This window comes from Cyclopterus lumpus, chromosome 4 (assembly GCF_009769545.1).
Source record: "Cyclopterus lumpus isolate fCycLum1 chromosome 4, fCycLum1.pri, whole genome shotgun sequence".
NCBI lineage: Eukaryota > Metazoa > Chordata > Actinopteri > Perciformes > Cyclopteridae > Cyclopterus > Cyclopterus lumpus.
Window position 1 is genome coordinate 26983872 of NC_046969.1, and position 18210 is coordinate 27002081.

At 42.6% G+C, this 18210-nt stretch overlaps 1 protein-coding gene across 1 annotated transcript; it reads left to right on the forward strand.

The window, feature by feature from the left end:
* The first annotated feature begins 69 nt into the window (after positions 1-69).
* gabrb3 (gamma-aminobutyric acid type A receptor subunit beta3) lies at positions 70-17935 on the forward strand. The gene is made up of 8 exons (XM_034531449.1): positions 70-172; positions 1722-1789; positions 7824-8044; positions 9677-9759; positions 10642-10779; positions 11314-11466; positions 14958-15202; positions 17558-17935. Exons 1-8 carry the CDS (start codon positions 100-102, stop codon positions 17933-17935), a joined length of 1359 nt encoding a protein of 452 aa, XP_034387340.1. The 5' UTR covers positions 70-99.
* Positions 17936-18210: the final 275 nt, after the last annotated feature.

The following is an 18210-nucleotide window of genomic DNA, read 5'->3' on the forward strand; positions in this document are numbered from 1 at the left end:
AGGTAGAATGTGTATATATATATGTATATATGTATATATATATATAGATATATATCCCATCCCGTGTGTCCTTCTTTCAGCCTCAACGCTCCGGGGAACATGTCGTACATCAAGGACTCGGTGGACAAGCTGTTGAACGGCTACGATATCCGTCTGCGGCCGGACTTCGGAGGTAACGTTTCACCCTAAATGACCCCTGACATGGTTCTCCACCTATTTAATGACTTTTAATGACTTTATTCATGCGTTTTAGTGATATTTAATGAACTGTATTCACGTGTTTTAATGATATTTAATGACTTTATTCACGTGTTTTAATGATATTTAATGACTTTATCTTTGTGTTTTAATGACTTTTAATGACTTTATTCATGTGTTTTAATGATATTTAATGACTTTATCTTTGTGTTTTAATGACTTTTAATGACTTTATTTATGCGTTTTTAATGACTTTATTCATGTGTTTTAATGATATTTAATGACTTTATTCACGTGTTTTAATGATATTTAATGACTTTATTCATGTGTTTTAATGATATTTAATGACTTTATTCATGTGTTTTAATGATATTTAATGACTTTATTTATGTGTTTTAATGATATTTAATGAACTGTATTCATGTGTTTCAATGATATTTAATGAACTGTATTCATGTGTTTTAATGATATTTAATGATATTTAATGACTTTATTCATGTGTTTTAATGATATTTAATGACTTTATTCATGTGTTTTAATGATATTTAATGACTTTATCTTTGTGTTTTAATGACTTTTAATGACTTTATTTATGCGTTTTTAATGACTTTATTCATGTGTTTTAATGATATTTAATGACTTTATTCACGTGTTTTAATGATATTTAATGACTTTATTCATGTGTTTTAATGATATTTAATGACTTTATTCACGTGTTTTAATGATATTTAATGACTTTATTCATGTGTTTTAATGATATTTAATGACTTTATTTATGTGTTTTAATGATATTTAATGATATGTAATGGCTTTATTCATGTGTTTTAATGATATTTAATGAACTGTTTTCACGTGTTTTAATGATATTTAATGACTTTATTCATGTGTTTTAATGATATTTAATGATATGTAATGGCTTTATTCATGTGTTTTAATGATATTTAATGAACTGTTTTCACGTGTTTTAATGATATTTAATGACTTTATCTTTGTGTTTTAATGACTTTTAATGACTTTATTTATGCGTTTTTAATGACTTTATTCATGTGTTTTAATGATATTTAATGACTTTATTCATGTGTTTTAATGATATTTAATGACTTTATTTATGCGTTTTAATGATATTTAATGAACTGTATTCATGTGTTTCAATGATATTTAATGAACTGTATTCATGTGTTTTAATGATATTTAATGATATGTAATGACTTTATTCATGTGTTTTAATGATATTTAATGACTTTATTCATGTGTTTTAATGATATTTAATGATATGTAATGACTTTATTAATGTGTTTTAATGATATTTAATGAACTGTTTTCACGTGTTTTAATGATATTTAATGATATGTAATGACTTTATTCATGTGTTTTAATGATATTTAATGAACTGTTTTCACGTGTTTTAATGATATTTAATGATATTTAATGACTTTATTCATGTGTTTTAATGATATTTAATGATATTTAATGACTTTATTCACGTGTTTTAATGATATTTAATGACTATTCATGTGTTCAAGGTGCGCCGGTGGCCGTTGGAATGAGCATAGACGTGGCGAATATAGACATGGTGTCAGAAGTCAATATGGTAAGTTAATATACAAAGTACACGCTCTCTTACTGAAGGGGTTAAATTAATTAGAAAGTACAACTTTATTATTTATTATACTAAGACACCCTTTATTGAAGCTTCATACGTTGATTTAAATGATGATGAAGTATCATAAGCTTGTTTTAAGATACCATATAACTTTATTAAAGTTTCAATAAAATAAGAATATAAACACATATGAACAATAGAAGAACAATTATTAAGTTCAAAATAAATAATCCTGACACAGTTGCAAAATAGAACACAATATAGCAATAAAAGTAACAAAATCAACTAAATTAGATAAATACAAATGTTTAGGGTTGCCAGGTTGTGAAGAACAATAGTTTAGCTTAGCATCACGTTAGCGGAAGCCCGAGCTATCAGAGCAACGGAGAGGAACTCTCAGTGGCCGGGGACCCCCCCCCCCTCCCTACCCCCCCCCCTCTCTATCCCCCCCCCTCTCTCCCCCTCTCCCCTCCCCCTCCCTCTCCCCCTCTCCCCTCCCTCTCCCTCTCTCCCCCCCTCTCTCCCTCTCTCCCTCTCTCCCCCTCTCTCCCCTCCCCCTCCCTATCCCCCCACCTCTCTATCCCCCCCCCCTCTCTCCCCTCCCCCTCCCTATCCCCCCCCCTCTCTATCCCCCCCCCTCTCTCCCTCTTTCCCCTCCCTTTCTCCCTCTCTTCCTCTCCCCCTCTCTCCCCTCCCCCTCCCTATCCCCCCACCTCTCTATCCCCCCACCTCTCTATCCCCCCCCCTCTCTCCCCTCCCCCTCCCTATCCCCCCCCCTCTCTATCCCCCCCCCTCTCTCCCCCTCTCCCCCTCTCCCTCCCCCTCTCCCTCCCTCCCTCTCTATCCCCCCCCCTCTCTCCCCTCCCCCTCCCTATCCCCCCCCCTCTCTCCCCCTCTCCCCCTCTCCCTCCCCCTCTCCCTCTCTCCCCCTCTCTCCCCTCCCCCTCCCTATCCCCCCCCTCCCTATCCCCCCCCCTCTCTCCCCCTCTCCCCCTCTCCCTCCCCCTCTCCCTCTCTCCCCCTCTCTCCCCTCCCCCTCCCTATCCCCCCACCTCTCTATCCCCCCCCCTCTCTATCCCCCCCCCTCTCTCCCCCTCTCCCTCCCCCTCTCCCTCCCTCCCTCTCTCCCCCTCTCTCCCCTCCCCCTCCCTATCCCCCCACCTCTCTATCCCCCCCCCTCTCTATCCCCCCCCCTCTCCCTCCCCCTCTCCCTCCCTCCCTCTCTCCCCCCTCCCTCTCCCCCACTGTCTCCCCCTCGTTGTTGAGGAATTGAGATTTATATATTTCTGGCCTCTTTTATTTTTAGTCAGCTCTGCTTCTTTCTCCAGTGTTTGTGTGTTTATTTAGACACAGGATCCCTGATCACTGGATCCCTGACAACTAGATCACTGGTAACTGGATCACAGGATCCCTGATCACTGGATCACTGGTAACTGGATCACAGGATCACTGGTAACTGGATCACAGGATCCCTGATCACAGGATCACTGGTAACTGGATCACTGGTAACTGGATCACTGGTAACTGGATCACAGGATCCCTGATCACTGGATCACTGGTAACTGGATCACTGGTAACTGGATCACAGGATCCCTGATCACTGGATCACTGGATCACTGGTAACTGGATCACAGGATCCCTGATCACTGGATCACTGGATCACTGGTAACTGGATCAGTGATAATAAACCCTGTTGCAGGTTTTAGGACATTTTACACAGTTTTACAAATGCCTGATTTAATGAATTGTTATGAGCCTCGATGCAGAGCCCCTCCCCAGCCTCTCTGAGTTCTATTCCTGGACTCCCAGCAGGTGGTAAGTTGACGTCGGCGATGTCTGACTGTCAGGCGGTGAAACCCATCAGAACGCTTTGAGCCGAAGACGACGACCTCGTCCCACCGGACTCACTCACCTCGGTCGGTCTCTGGGGTTCAAGAGTGTGTTTGGTTTTAATACAGCTGGGACATCAATATCATCATTAATGACTTTCAGTGGAATCACATTCACATTACAGATCTTCATACCAGCAGCGATGCTAATATAGTGTTAGATCACCTGGTAGCCCCGCCCCTAAAGCATCCCCTGCTTTATGTACGGTAAATGACCATAATTTACTAAATGAACATCATTCTGTATTGAAGAAGCCTTGAAACTAGAGATTGAGACCAAAAACTAATGTTTACAATGTTTACTGAGGGAATACATCAAGAGAAGTAGAGTCATTTATATAGACTTCTATACAACCAGAGGAGTCACCCCCTGGTGGTCAGTCAGGAGAGAGAATGTAGCTTTAACACATGAAGCATAGACTTCTATACAACCAGAGGAGTCGCCCCCTGGTGGTCAGGAGAGAGAATGCAGCTTTAACACGTGAAGCATAGACTTCTATACAACCAGGCCTCAAGGGCCTGGCCTCATTGATCCGGCCTCCTTCGCCCTGCTTCCTGCCATGGCCCTGCTGATGACCCCCTCCCTCTCCTCCCCCTCTCTACCTCCTTCTGTTTCATGGATTGTGGAGGTCTGGATCGTGGTCCATGCCTACTACTCATTATTCATAATTTCTGTCATATTCATTGAATGTTTATGTAACTCTGTAACTCTGTTCATCTGGTCACATGACATCTATTCTTCTGTCCATCCGGGGAGAGGGATCCTCCTCTGTTGCTCTCCTGAAGGTTTCTTCCCTTTGTGAGGTCAAAGGTCAGGGATGTCATATGTGTCCAGATTGTAAAGCCCTCTGAGGCGAGTTTGTGACGGCCCTGTGGGCCCCAGCAGGTTCCACAGGGCTCCGTGAGGGTGTTCCGTACAGTAAGAACGTGGTATAGATTTGTTTCTGAGACTGGGGTGAGATGATCTGAAGCTGTGAAACAGACTGAAATAGTTGAGGTCCAGACGCTGAGTGAGCGGCTCTGTAGTAGAAGAGCTGTTGTGTAAAGCTGATTCACTCGGCCCACCCCTCAGCTGCATGTGGGAGAGACTCAAGCCACAGCCTCTACAAACATACTGTGCTCTGTCCTTCTTCGTCTTCTTCTTACATGCAGAGTCAATAGTCAGTTCATTGTATAACTGCAAACATACTCATTTTAAATAGCAAAAAGCACATTAAATGGATGAAAACAAGCATTTCACACAGATAATAAATACGTCCTCTGGCTGTACATACACACTGATTTATTCATGGGAATCAATATCATATTATATCGTCAGTCGAAGTGTAATTCATTCTAAAAGCTAAACAAGCCTATGTTTGTCAGCTGTAATGAGAATCAACAAAAATAAAGCAATCCTTTATTTTGTCAAAAGGAGGTCAGCGGTTTCTGTGAGTGTGGATCCACAAACACTGACTCGCATTAGCTCCGTCTGGAAATTGTTCTATTGATTTTTATATCCAAAGGAAATCTGAGCATTCCTTTTAACACTATTTTATGAATATGCGATTGCACCAGAGGATTGAAATGGAGGCATTTTCTGCACTGCCACGTTTTTTGTTTATTTCCTGAGACCTGCTTATTTATTCAAGAGAACATTAGTCAGCAGAACAAAGAGCGAGCTGGTAAAGAGCTCCATTAAAGGCCTCCAAAAGCTTTTGTGTCTGATAGATCTACTTGTGAAGCGAGCTGCGAACCAACGGTCAATAAATAATTAAAATAGCCTTATGGCATTGCATGTATGGCTGATAATATATGATGAAATCTATCTATCCATCCATACCCACATCTATCTATCCATCTATCTATTCATCTATCCATACCCACATCTATCTATCTATTCACCTATCCATACCCACATCTATCTATCCATCTATCCATACCCACATCTATCTATCTATCCATACCCACATCTATCTATCCATCTATCCATACCCAAATCTATCTATCCATCTATCTATTCACCTATCCATACCCACATCTATCTATCTATTCACCTATCCATACCCACATCTATCTATCCATCTATCCATACCCACATCTATCAATCTATCCATACCCACATCTATCTATCTATTCACCTATCCATACCCACATCTATCTATCCATCTATCCATACCCACATCTATCTATCTATTCACCTATCCATACCCACATCTATCTATCTATTCACCTATCCATACCCACATCTATCTATCCATCTATCCATACCCACATCTATCTATCTATTCACCTATCCATACCCACATCTATCTATCCATCTATCCATACCCACATCTATCTATCAATCTATCCATACCCACATCTATCTATCAATCTATCCATACCCACATCTATCTATCTATTCACCTATCCATACCCACATCTATCTATCTATTCACCTATCCATACCCACATCTATCTATCCATCTATCTATCCATCTAACCATACCCACATCTATATATCTATCCTTCTATCCATAGCCACATCTATCTATCCATCTATCCATACCCACATCTATATATCTATCCTTCTATCCATAACCACATCTATCTATCCATCTATCCCTACCCACATCTATCTATCAATCTATCCATACCCACATCTATCTATCCATCTATCCATACCCACATCTATCTATCTATCCTTCTATCCATACCCACATCTATCTATCAATCTATCCATACCCACATCTATTGATCCTTATATCCATACCCACATATATCTATCCATACCTACATCTATCTATCTATCTATCTATCCATACACAGATATATCTATCTATCCATACCGACATCTATCCATCTATCTATCTATCTATCTATCTATCTATCTATCTATCTATCCATACCCACATATATCCATACCTACATCTATCTATCTATCTATTCATACACACATACTATATATCTATCTATCCATATCCACATACAGTATATCCATATATCTATCCATACCCACATCTATCCATCTATCTATCCATACCCACATCTATCCATCTATCTATCTATCCATCTGTCCATACCCACATCTATCCATACCTACATATATCTATCTATCTATCTATCTATCTATCTATCTATCTATCTATCTATCTATATATCTATCTATCCATACACACATATATCTATCTATCCATATCCACATACAGTATATCCGTCTATCTATCCATACCCACATCTATCCATCTATCTATCTATCCATACACACATATATACATATATCTATCTATCCTTCTATCCATACCCACATCTATCTATCCATCCCCACATCTATACATCCCCACATCTATCTATTCATCTATCCATACCCACATCTATCTATCCATCTATCCATACCCACATCTATCTATCCATCTATCCATACACACATCTATCCATCTATCTATCCATCTATCTATCTATCTATCCATACCCACATCTATCCATCTATCTATCTATCTATCCATACACACATATATACATCTATCTATCCTATCTTTACTTCCTTATCCCTACTTCCTTATCTTTACTTCCCTATCTTTACTTCCCTATCTTTACTTCCTTATCCTTACTTCCCTTTCTTTACTTCCCTATCTTTACTTCCTTATCTTTACTTCCCTATCTTTACCTCCCTATCTTTACTTCCCTATCTTTACTTCATTATGTAATGGTAACCAGAAAACAGAACGAAAACAACTAATAAGACGGGGAATTCGTGACACTTATCCTTACTTCCCTATCTTTACTTCCCTTTCCGGCCTATACTTGAGAAATGCAGTGTCATGCTGGTGGAAGTGGTCAGTCACTAAACTAAAGTGAGCGTTGATGCTGGTTCTGCACTATTGGAAATCCATGTGAGGTCTGGTGCACAGAACAACTGAGAGAGGAGTCTCTTGAAATATTTTCTCCCAGGTCCGACAGATGAGAATCAGAGCTGTTTGACAATTCTATAAATATGACCACTATTACAAAAACAATCCATCCTGAGCTGCAGACGTTCAACATGAGTAAGAAAAAGTCTTCAGTTTGGACAAAAGGACTTTATTTGTTCTGTTGGACATTTGTTGTAATTGTGTTTATTGTTAAGTTAAATTGTTGAGTATCAAGGTACATGATGATTTGTCTCCCCACAGGACTACACCTTGACGATGTACTTCCAGCAGTACTGGAGAGATAAGAGACTGGCCTATACTGGGATCCCTCTCAACCTGACTCTGGACAACCGAGTAGCAGACCAGCTCTGGGTCCCAGACACCTACTTCCTCAATGACAAGAAGTCCTTCGTTCACGGCGTCACTGTTAAGAACCGGATGATTCGACTTCACCCGGACGGAACCGTCCTCTATGGCCTCAGGTGAGGGCTGTTAAGACTCAATGCATCAACCATGGAAACTCAAAACCTGCTGCACGGTCACCATTTGTCTTGATGAATTCAGTATAATGCAGCTGACATGTAGCTTCTGTGTAAGTAGCTGAGGGGCTGTACGTTCCTGAATAATACCTAAATAAATCAACAGAGATTTGAACACTTGGGCTTTTTTTAAGCTGCATTCTCTCTCCTGACCACCAGGGGGCGACTCCTCTGGTTGTATAGAAGTCTATGCTTCATGTGTCAAAGGTGCATTCTCTCTACTGACCACCAGGGGGCGACTCCTCTGGTTGTATAGAAGTCTATGCTTCATGTGTTAAAGCTGCATTCTCTCTCCTGACCACCAGGGGGCGACTCCTCTGGTTGTATAGAAGTCTATGCTTCATGTGTCAAAGGTGCATTCTCTCTCCTGACCACCAGGGGGTGACTCCTCTGGTTGTATAGAAGTCTATGCTTCATGTGTTAAAGCTGCATTATCTTCTTCTTGTAAAGGAGCTCACCTGTATGAGTTCTTCTTGTAAAGGAGCTCACCTCTATGAGTTCTCCTTGTAAAGGAGCTCACCTCTATGAGTTATTCTTGTAAAGGAGCTCACCTCTATGAGTTCTCCATGTATAGGAGCTCACCTCTATGAGTTCTCCCTGTAAAGGAGCTCACCTCTATGAGTTCTCCCTGTAAAGGAGCTCACCTCTATGAGTTCTCCCTGTAAAGGAGCTCACCTCTATGAGTTCTCCATGTATAGGAGCTCACCTCTATGAGTTATTCTTGTAAAGGAGCTCACCTCTATGAGTTCTCCATGTATAGGAGCTCACCTCTATGAGTTATTCTTGTAAAGGAGCTCACCTCTATGAGTTCTCCATGTATAGGAGCTCACCTCTATGAGTTCTCCCTGTAAAGGAGCTCACCTCTATGAGTTCTCCCTGTAAAGGAGCTCACCTCTATGAGTTCTCCATGTATAGGAGCTCACCTCTATGAGTTATTCTTGTAAAAGAGCTCACCTCTATGAGTTCTTCTTGTAAAGGAGCTCACCTCTATGAGTTCTTCTTGTAAAGGAGCTCACCTCTATGAGTTCTTCTTGTAAAGGAGCTCACCTCTATGAGTTCTTCTTGTAAAGGAGCTCACCTCTATGAGTTCTTCTTGTAAAGGAGCTCACCTCTATGAGTTCTCCATGTATAGGAGCTCACCTCTATGAGTTCTTCTTGTAAAGAAGCTCACCTCTATGAGTTCTTCTTGTAAAGGAGCTCACCTCTATGAGTTCTCCATGTATAGGAGCTCACCTCTATGAGTTATTCTTGTAAAGGAGCTCACCTCTATGAGTTCTCCCTGTAAAGGAGCTCACCTCTATGAGTTCTCCCTGTAAAGGAGCTCACCTCTATGAGTTCTCCATGTATAGGAGCTCACCTCTATGAGTTATTCTTGTAAAGGAGCTCACCTCTATGAGTTCTCCCTGTAAAGGAGCTCACCTCTATGAGTTCTCCCTGTAAGGAGCTCACCTCTATGAGTTCTTCTTGTAAAGAAGCTCACCTCTATGAGTTCTTCTTGTAAAGAAGCTCACCTCTATGATGCCGTGGTCAGCTTTTCTAAAGCAGGTCTGAGTAATGAAACCTGTGTGTGTTCAGGATCACGACGACGGCCGCCTGCATGATGGATCTGAGGAGGTACCCGCTGGACGAGCAGAACTGCACTCTGGAGATTGAGAGTTGTAAGTTTCAGCCTCACGTCTTGTTCTCAGTGCAGAAATACAGCTTTACCCCCCCCCCCCTTTAAAATATGAACAGCCCTGTGATTCCCATAAAAGAAAACTTCTCACACTCTGACGGCTGAAGTGCTTTGGATTTATTAGGCGGTCGTATCTTAGTGAGATTACTGCAGAGAGTTCACCAGTACGGAGGGCCGGAAGGGACACAACTATATCAATACATGATTTAATAAACTAAGAAATAAATATGCAAGTTAATGCTGCTTCATTGTCACAAATTTAATGAAAGTACAAATGTTTTATTTATTTATCTATTTATTAATTTGTATATTGATTAAATTATTTACTTATTTATTTATTCACACATGAAGTTGACAAAGTTATATATTTTGATGTTACACGTTTATAAATGAAAGTTCATATAAATAAATAAACACAATCATGTATATATATATATATATATATATATATTATATAGTTAGAACAAAGGAATCAGTAAATATAATAAGTAGTATACAAATTAATAAATACATATTTATAAGGATATGTTTGTAATTATATGTAAATGAATCCGTGAATACACAAATACATTTACTTTTTATATATTCATTTAATGTCTCTTGTAATTTGTGATTCATGTATTGATAATGACAGTTAAACATGAAATCAAATAATGCTATTACATTATATTATATCACATTATATTATATTACATTATATTCTATTATTTTTCAGCCTCCATAGCGGGTTAGGGTACCGACAGCTACTCACTAAATCAGCTGTTAGAACCCAACGTTTCACTCTCGGCAAACAAAAACACTTTATTCATTTCAGCCCTTTCCTCTCTCCCAATAATCAATAATCCGCTGTATTCCCTGCTCGCAGACGGCTACACGACAGACGACATTGAGTTCTACTGGAAAGGAGGCGACGTGGCCGTGACCGGGGTGACGCGCATCGAGCTCCCCCAGTTCTCCATCGTGGACTACAAACTGGTCTCCAGGAACGTGGTCTTTTCCACAGGCGAGTCCCCCGAAGAGTACTTTTGTTTTTTAAATTATAATCTGTAAAACTGTCAGAGAGACGCTGGAGTTTAACGTAACGTTGTGGAACATTTCATGGCGTCAGACAGAAACAGTCCAAAGTGAATCCTTCTCCTTTAACTTTCTGACGGGAACTGAAGCTGTTATCTCTGCTCTCTGCAGACTTGAATGTTTTTAAGAGTTATTCAGATTCACTACTCTCAACAACACCAAAACACCAACAGGTGCATCCAGCAGCTCCTGAGCTCTGAGAGGCTGAACCAGTGTTTCATGAATGGAGTCTGGAGAGTCTGCAGACAGCAGAGAGAAGAGCTATATATTTATCGTACATGGAGGAAAGTGGTGTTAAACTCCTCATCTAACTTTCAACAACAAAATGAATCAGCACGCTTGCTTCTTGTTTCCATGGTGATAAAAAACATGGCGCCATCGCCATAGGAACCAAAGCAAAGTGCCAGACATCCCCTTGTTCCTCCTGAATCGGAAGTCTGTTTCCTCTTTTCTACGGCTGCAGGTGCCTACCCTCGACTCTCCCTGAGCTTCAAGCTGAAGCGGAACATCGGATACTTCATCCTGCAGACCTACATGCCCTCCATCCTCATCACCATCCTGTCCTGGATATCGTTCTGGATCAATTACGATGCCTCGGCCGCCAGAGTCGCATTAGGTATGATTCGCCGCATCCAGTAGAACTATCAGTAGGTTGTGTAGTAGATCGTCCAGTAGATCGTCCAGTAGATCGTCCAGTAGATCGTTCAGTAGATCGTCCAGTAGATCGTCCAGTAGATCGTCCAGTAGATCGTGCAGTAGATCGTTCAGTAGATCGTCCAGTAGATCGTTCAGTAGATCGTCCAGTAGATCGTTCAGTAGATCGTCCAGTAGATCGTGCAGTAGATCGTCCAGTAGATCGTCCAGTAGATCGTCCAGTAGATCGTTCAGTAGATCGTCCAGTAGATCGTCCAGTAGATCGTGTAGTAGATCGTCCAGTAGATCGTCCAGTAGATCGTCCAGTAGATCGTGTAGTAGATCGTCCAGTAGATCGTTCAGTAGATCGTCCAGTAGATCGTTCAGTAGATCGTCCAGTAGATCGTTCAGTAGATCGTCCAGTAGATCGTCCAGTAGATCGTGCAGTAGATCGTTCAGTAGATCGTCCAGTAGATCGTCCAGTAGATCGTTCAGTAGATCGTCCAGTAGATCGTGCAGTAGATCGTTCAGTAGATCGTCCAGTAGATCGTCCAGTAGATCGTCCAGTAGATCGTGAAGTAGATCGTCCAGTAGATCGTCCAGTAGATCGTGTAGTAGATCGTCCAGTAGATCGTCCAGTAGATCGTGTAGTAGATCGTCCAGTAGATCGTGCAGTAGATCGTCCAGTAGATCGTCCAGTAGATCGTGTAGTAGATCGTCCAGTAGATCGTCCAGTAGATCGTCCAGTAGATCGTCCAATAGATCGTCCTGTAGATCGTCCAGTAGATCGTCCAGTAGATCATCCAGTAGATCTTCCTGTAGATCGCCGAGTAGATCTTTCAGTAGATCATCCAGTAGATAAATCTTTATTGTAGAGATCAGGGTTTATAAGATAAAAGACAAAATTGTTCACATGAAGCACGTTCTCACTCGTCAGGACCAGGAGACAACCTCCTTTAAAGTGAGGTCTATGCTTCATGTGTTAAAGTTGCATTCTCTCTCCTGACCACCAGGGGGCGACTCCTCTGGTTGTATAGAAGTCTATGCTTCATGTGTTAAAGCTGCATTCTCTCTCCTGACCACCAGGGGGCGACTCCTCTGGTTGTATAGAAGTCTATGCTTCATGTATTAAAGCTGCATTCTCTCTCCTGACCACCAGGGGGCGACTCCTCTGGTTGTATAGAAGTCCATGCTTCATGTGTTAAAGCTGCATTCTCTCTCATGACCACCAGGGGGCGACTCCTCTGGTTGTATAGAAGTCTATGCTTCATGTGTTAAAGCTGCATTCTCTCTCCTGACCACCAGGGGGCGACTCCTCTGGTTGTATAGAAGTATATGCTTCATGTGTTAAAGCTGCATTCTCTCTCCTGACCACCAGGGGGCGACTCCTCTGGTTGTATAGAAGTCTATGCTTCATGTGTTAAATCTGCATTCTCTCTCCTGACCACCAGAGGGCGACTCCTCTGGTTGTATAGAAGTCTATGCTTCATGTGTTAAAGCTGCATTCTCTCTCCTGACCACCAGGGGGCGACTCCTCTGGTTGTATAGAAGTCTATGCTTCATGTGTTAAAGCTGCATTCTCTCTCCTGACCACCAAGGGGCGACTCCTCTGGTTGTATAGAAGTCTATGCTTCATGTGTTAAAGCTGCATTCTCTCTCCTGACCACCAGGGGGCGACTCCTCTGGTTGTATAGAAGTCTATGCTTCATGTGTTAAAGCTGCATTCTCTCTCCTGACCACCAGGGGGCGACTCCTCTGGTTGTATAGAAGTCTATGCTTCATGTGTTAAAGCTGCATTCTCTTTCCTGACCACCAGGGGGCGACTCCTCTGGTTGTATAGAAGTCTATATAAATGACTCTACTTCTCTTGATGTATTCCCTCAGTAAACATTGTAAACATTAGTTTTTGGTCTCAATCTCTAGTTTCAAGTCTTCTTCAATACAGCGTGATGTTAATTTTTAGTAAATTATGGTCATTTAGAGTCAAACAGAGTATAAATAATTATTTTTACCAAAGTTTCTGTGAAGATGGACATTTATTTTGAAAATAATGTATTTACATAACAGAAACCGGCACGAGTTGCTGGCTTTTGTAGGAAATAGCACACAAAATTAGGAATAACATTTTGTGTTCTATTCAACAAACAGTAAAGTATTGCTGGTTGTGTAGAGAACCCCTGTTCTCCACATCTCTACTGCTCCTCTCTCAGAGATGTATAAACCCACAGAGGTCTTGACTCCCCCTCACAGCAGCATCATTATGTAAGCCTGAGTCGACAGGAATAGACCCGGCCTCCACAAAGACAACACACACACATTTACTGTTGATGGTGCACATTACGCACAGAGCTACTACACGCTGTTTGTGTCTGCTGAGTGAGCTCTGACAGCGGAGTGCTTTCTGCTTCTCCAACTCTAAGAAGAGACGTCCAGCAACGTTCAACTGAGCAACTCTCAAGGGTCTGATGGAAATGTTTGTTTTAACCACACTGACCTTTTAATTAAGAAAGACTTCCTCCACCAGGTCTCAAAACTTATGTCACTGGTCAAAAACAAAAGATTTAATCATTTAAATAATTCACCCTTCAAACGTTTTACAGACGTCTCTTTTATGAAGCTGGTCGGTTTTGAAGAAAATACTTTGAGGGATTCTTTGTGCCGCTGGGGAACCTCTGCAGCGAGGAGGTCCAGCTCTGCTACTCCATCCGTGAGCAGCAGGAACCTCTGAGACGTCACACCGTACGACTACCACGGCCTCCAGGAAACACTCTGTCACCAACCCACCGTCAAACTGTTCGAAGTACATTTCAATGTGCACGACCAAACATTAACATAATGAACCTTTCTGGCTGCACAACCAAGAGGGAAACGCAAACAACCTTCACCTTCAGAAACGAGCCCTTCGATCTCTTAGACCTTTGACTGGAGAAACTTCTGCCACTTCACACGTCTTCCTTTAGGAGATCGCCACGATTAAATAAACGTAAACATAGTTCCTATCGAGAGTTAACACCAACTACTGTTGTGGGGCGACTGTTGGTCAGTGGTTAGCAGGTCTGTCTTTCAATGAGGGGGTTGGCGGTTCAATCCCCGCCCTAGTCCATGTGTCCTTGAGCAAGACACTTAACCCTGCATTGCTCCCCGTAGCTGTTCTACGGTGTATGAATGTATCATGTGAAGTATCTTAAAAAGCACTATATAACTTAAATGGATTATTATTATTATGAAAATATCTGCCTGAAGTATTCTCCACATCAGCGTTGGATCAACCAAAGACCGATAGCTGTTGATGGGACAAAACCAACGAACTCCGTCACGTTTTTAGAAAACTGTCTCCGGACTATCGTCTTATGGTTGAAAATAACTTTGATCACTTTTCGGTTTCGGGCGTTGTCTTCTCAGAGATGTCTTTATTTCCTCATGAGCATGCAGTTTGTATTTGAGGCTAGGTGTGATCCTCTTTGGTTCCTCCAGGGATCACCACTGTCCTGACCATGACGACCATCAACACCCATCTAAGAGAGACTCTGCCCAAGATCCCCTACGTCAAAGCCATCGACATGTACCTGATGGGCTGCTTTGTGTTCGTCTTCCTTGCCCTGCTGGAGTACGCCTTCGTCAACTACATGTTTTTCGGAAGAGGTCCTCAGATGCAGAAGAAGCTAGCTGAGAAGGCCCAGAAGGCCAATAATGAGCGGGACAACTTCGATGGACCGAAGGTGAGAAGCTGCATTCTCTCTCCTGACCACCAGAGGGCGACTCCTCTGGTTGTATAGAAGTCTACGCTTCATGTGTTAAACCTGCATTCTCTCTCCTGACCACCAGAGGGCGACTCCTCTGGTTGTATAGAAGTCTATGCTTTGTGTGTTAAAGCTGCATTCTCTCTCCTGACCACGAGGGGGCGACTCCTCTGGTTGTATAGAAGTCTATGCTTCGTGTGTTAAAGCTGCATTCTCTCTCCTGACCACCAGGGGACGACTCCTCTGGTTGTATAGAAGTCCATGCTTCATGTGTTAAAGCTGCATTCTCTCTCCTGACCACCAGGGGGCGACTCCTCTGGTTGTATAGAAGTCTATGCTTCATGTGTTAAACCTGCATTCTCTCTCCTGACCACCAGAGGGCGACTCCTCTGGTTGTATAGAAGTCTATGCTTCGTGTGTTAAAGCTGCATTCTCTCTCCTGACCACGAGGGGGCGACTCCTCTGGTTGTATAGAAGTCTATGCTTCGTGTGTTAAAGCTGCATTCTCTCTCCTGACCACCAGGGGACGACTCCTCTGGTTGTATAGAAGTCTATGCTTCATGTGTTAAAGCTGCATTCTCTCTCCTGACCACCAGGGGGCGACTCCTCTGGTTGTATAGAAGTCTATGCTTCATGTGTTAAAGCTGCATTCTCTCTCCTGACCACCAGGGGGCGACTCCTCTGGTTGTATAGAAGTCTACGCTTCATGTGTTAAAGCTGCATTCTCTCTCCTGACCACCAGGGGGCGACTCCTTTGGTTGTATAGAAGTCTATGCTTCATGTGTTAAAGCTGCATTCTCTCTCCTGACCACCAGGGGGCGACTCCTTTGGTTGTATAGAAGTCTATGCTTTATGTGTTAAAGCTGCATTCTCAGGGGGCGACTCCTTTGGTTGTATAGAAGTCTATGCTTCATGTGTTAAAGCTGCATTCTCTCTCCTGACCACCAGGGGGTGACTCCTCTGGTTGTATAGAAGTCTATGCTTCATGTGTTAAAGCTGCATTCTCTCTCCTGACCACCAGGGGGCGACTCCTCTGGTTGTATAGAAGTCTATGCTTCATGTGTTAAAGCTGCATTCTCTCTCCTGACCACCAGGGGGCGACTCCTCTGGTTGTATAGAAGTCTATGCTTCACATGATAAAGCTGCATTCTCTCTCCTGACCACCAGGGGGCGACTCCTCTGGTTGTATAGAAGTCTATATAAATGACTCTACTTCTCTTGATGTATTCCCTCAGTAAACATTGTAAACATTAGTTTTTGGTCTCAATCTCTAGTTTCAAGTCTTCTTCAATACAGAATGATGTTCATTTAGTAAATTATGGTCATTTAGAGTCAAACAGACCAGAAATCAGGGGATGCTTTAGGGCGGGGCTACAAGGTGATTGACAGGTCTCTACCAGACGTATACAGCGTTTCACACAGGACATGAACTCGTCTCCTGGGTCAAAGTCCCGTGTTTGACCCATCCAGACTTCCTCCTGGTCTAGTCATCTCAGGCTGCTGGACCTGATCACTTCAGGAGGTGGTTTATCATGTGGAGCAATAATTATGTGTCGTGAAGTTTCACGAACTCCTCCGGTCCAACAACTTCCTGTCTCCCCTCGTCCTCCAGCTGACCCCAGATCAGTCAAAGGGCTATGTGTCTCTCTCCTGGCTCCTAGTCCCTTCTGGAAGGATGCAATTGCAAATCCTCGTCCATTGAACTGTCCAATCAGGTCGCTGGGCGTCGCCGCTCCGAGCCGGTGAGTTTTTTTAAACCCTGATCATTATGATTATTACTCATTTACTTTGTTCACTTTCTGTGTTTAATTCATCGTAATTTGAAACTTAATTAGTAAATATTTAACATTTACTGACCATTTCTTTTGGTCAGTAAATAATGATAAAACCTACAACTAAAATAAAAATGCTGCCTTCTAAGAGGAAGCAGGGACACGGAGTGGTCGCTGTGTATATTAATAACAAAATATGTTGAATATTTAGCACCATAATGTCAAGATTAGGAGCTAAATCCATTAACAATACTCATAAATGTGATAAAAGCTTGTGTATTTGTTTATCTGTTTTTATATCCGATGAGTTCCTATCCTGAACTCAGCGTGTCACTTCCTGTGTGTCCCGTGACCACGAGGCTGAGCCCCGGGTGATTAACGAGAGGTTCGTTGTCATGACATTAGCGTCGACCTTGAGTTGATTTGCGAGGCGGTGATTTAACTTTTTGTGTTGTGAAGGTTTTCTCTGTCAGCACGCCGCACACGTGTCATCAGTCACCGGAGCCGCCGCCCTCTTTGGTGTCGTTTAAGGCCGTTTCCTTGTTCGCCTCGCTCCGTCCAGGTCGAGTCCCGGGGGAACATCCTGCTGACGACCTTGGAGATCCACAACGAGGTGGGAGGGAACGACATGGCCACATCAGAGACCCACAACTCCTCCTCCTCCTCCTCCTCTTCCTCCTCCGTCTTCTCCTCCACGGCGGGGTTCAACCACTCGGGGGTCCAGTACAGGAAGCCGAGTGCCCCGCAGGAGGCGGGTCGCCTCAGTCTGGAGAGGAACGCACATCCCAAGAAAACGTGTCTGCGCAGACGGTCCTCGCAGCTCAGGATCAAAATTCCCGACCTCTCGGACGTGAACACCATCGACCGCTGGTCCCGCTTCATCTTCCCCTTCAGCTTCTGCCTCTTCAACACCATCTACTGGCTCTACTACGTCAACTAGCTTCTGAACCTTATTTATGGAAGCAGACATCTACTGGCTCTACTACGTCAACTAGCTTCTGAACCTTCTATATGGAAGCAGACATCTACTGGCTCTACTACGTCAACTAGCTTCTGAACCTTATTTATGGAAGCAGACATCTACTGGCTCTACTACGTCAACTAGCTTCTGAACCTTCTATATGGAAGCAGACATCTACTGGCTCTACTACGTCAACTAGCTTCTGAACCTTTTTTATGGAAGCAGACATCTACTGGCTCTACTACGTCAACTAG

Coding starts and splice junctions, on each gene's coding strand:
- gabrb3 (XM_034531449.1), top strand. CDS start 100: ATGTCGTACATCAAGGACTCGGTGGACAAGCTGTTGAACGGCTACGAT. Junction 173..1,721: donor TCTGCGGCCGGACTTCGGAG/GTAACGTTTCAC, acceptor CATGTGTTCAAG/GTGCGCCGGTGGCCGTTGGA. Junction 8,045..9,676: donor ACCGTCCTCTATGGCCTCAG/GTGAGGGCTGTT, acceptor GTGTGTGTTCAG/GATCACGACGACGGCCGCCT.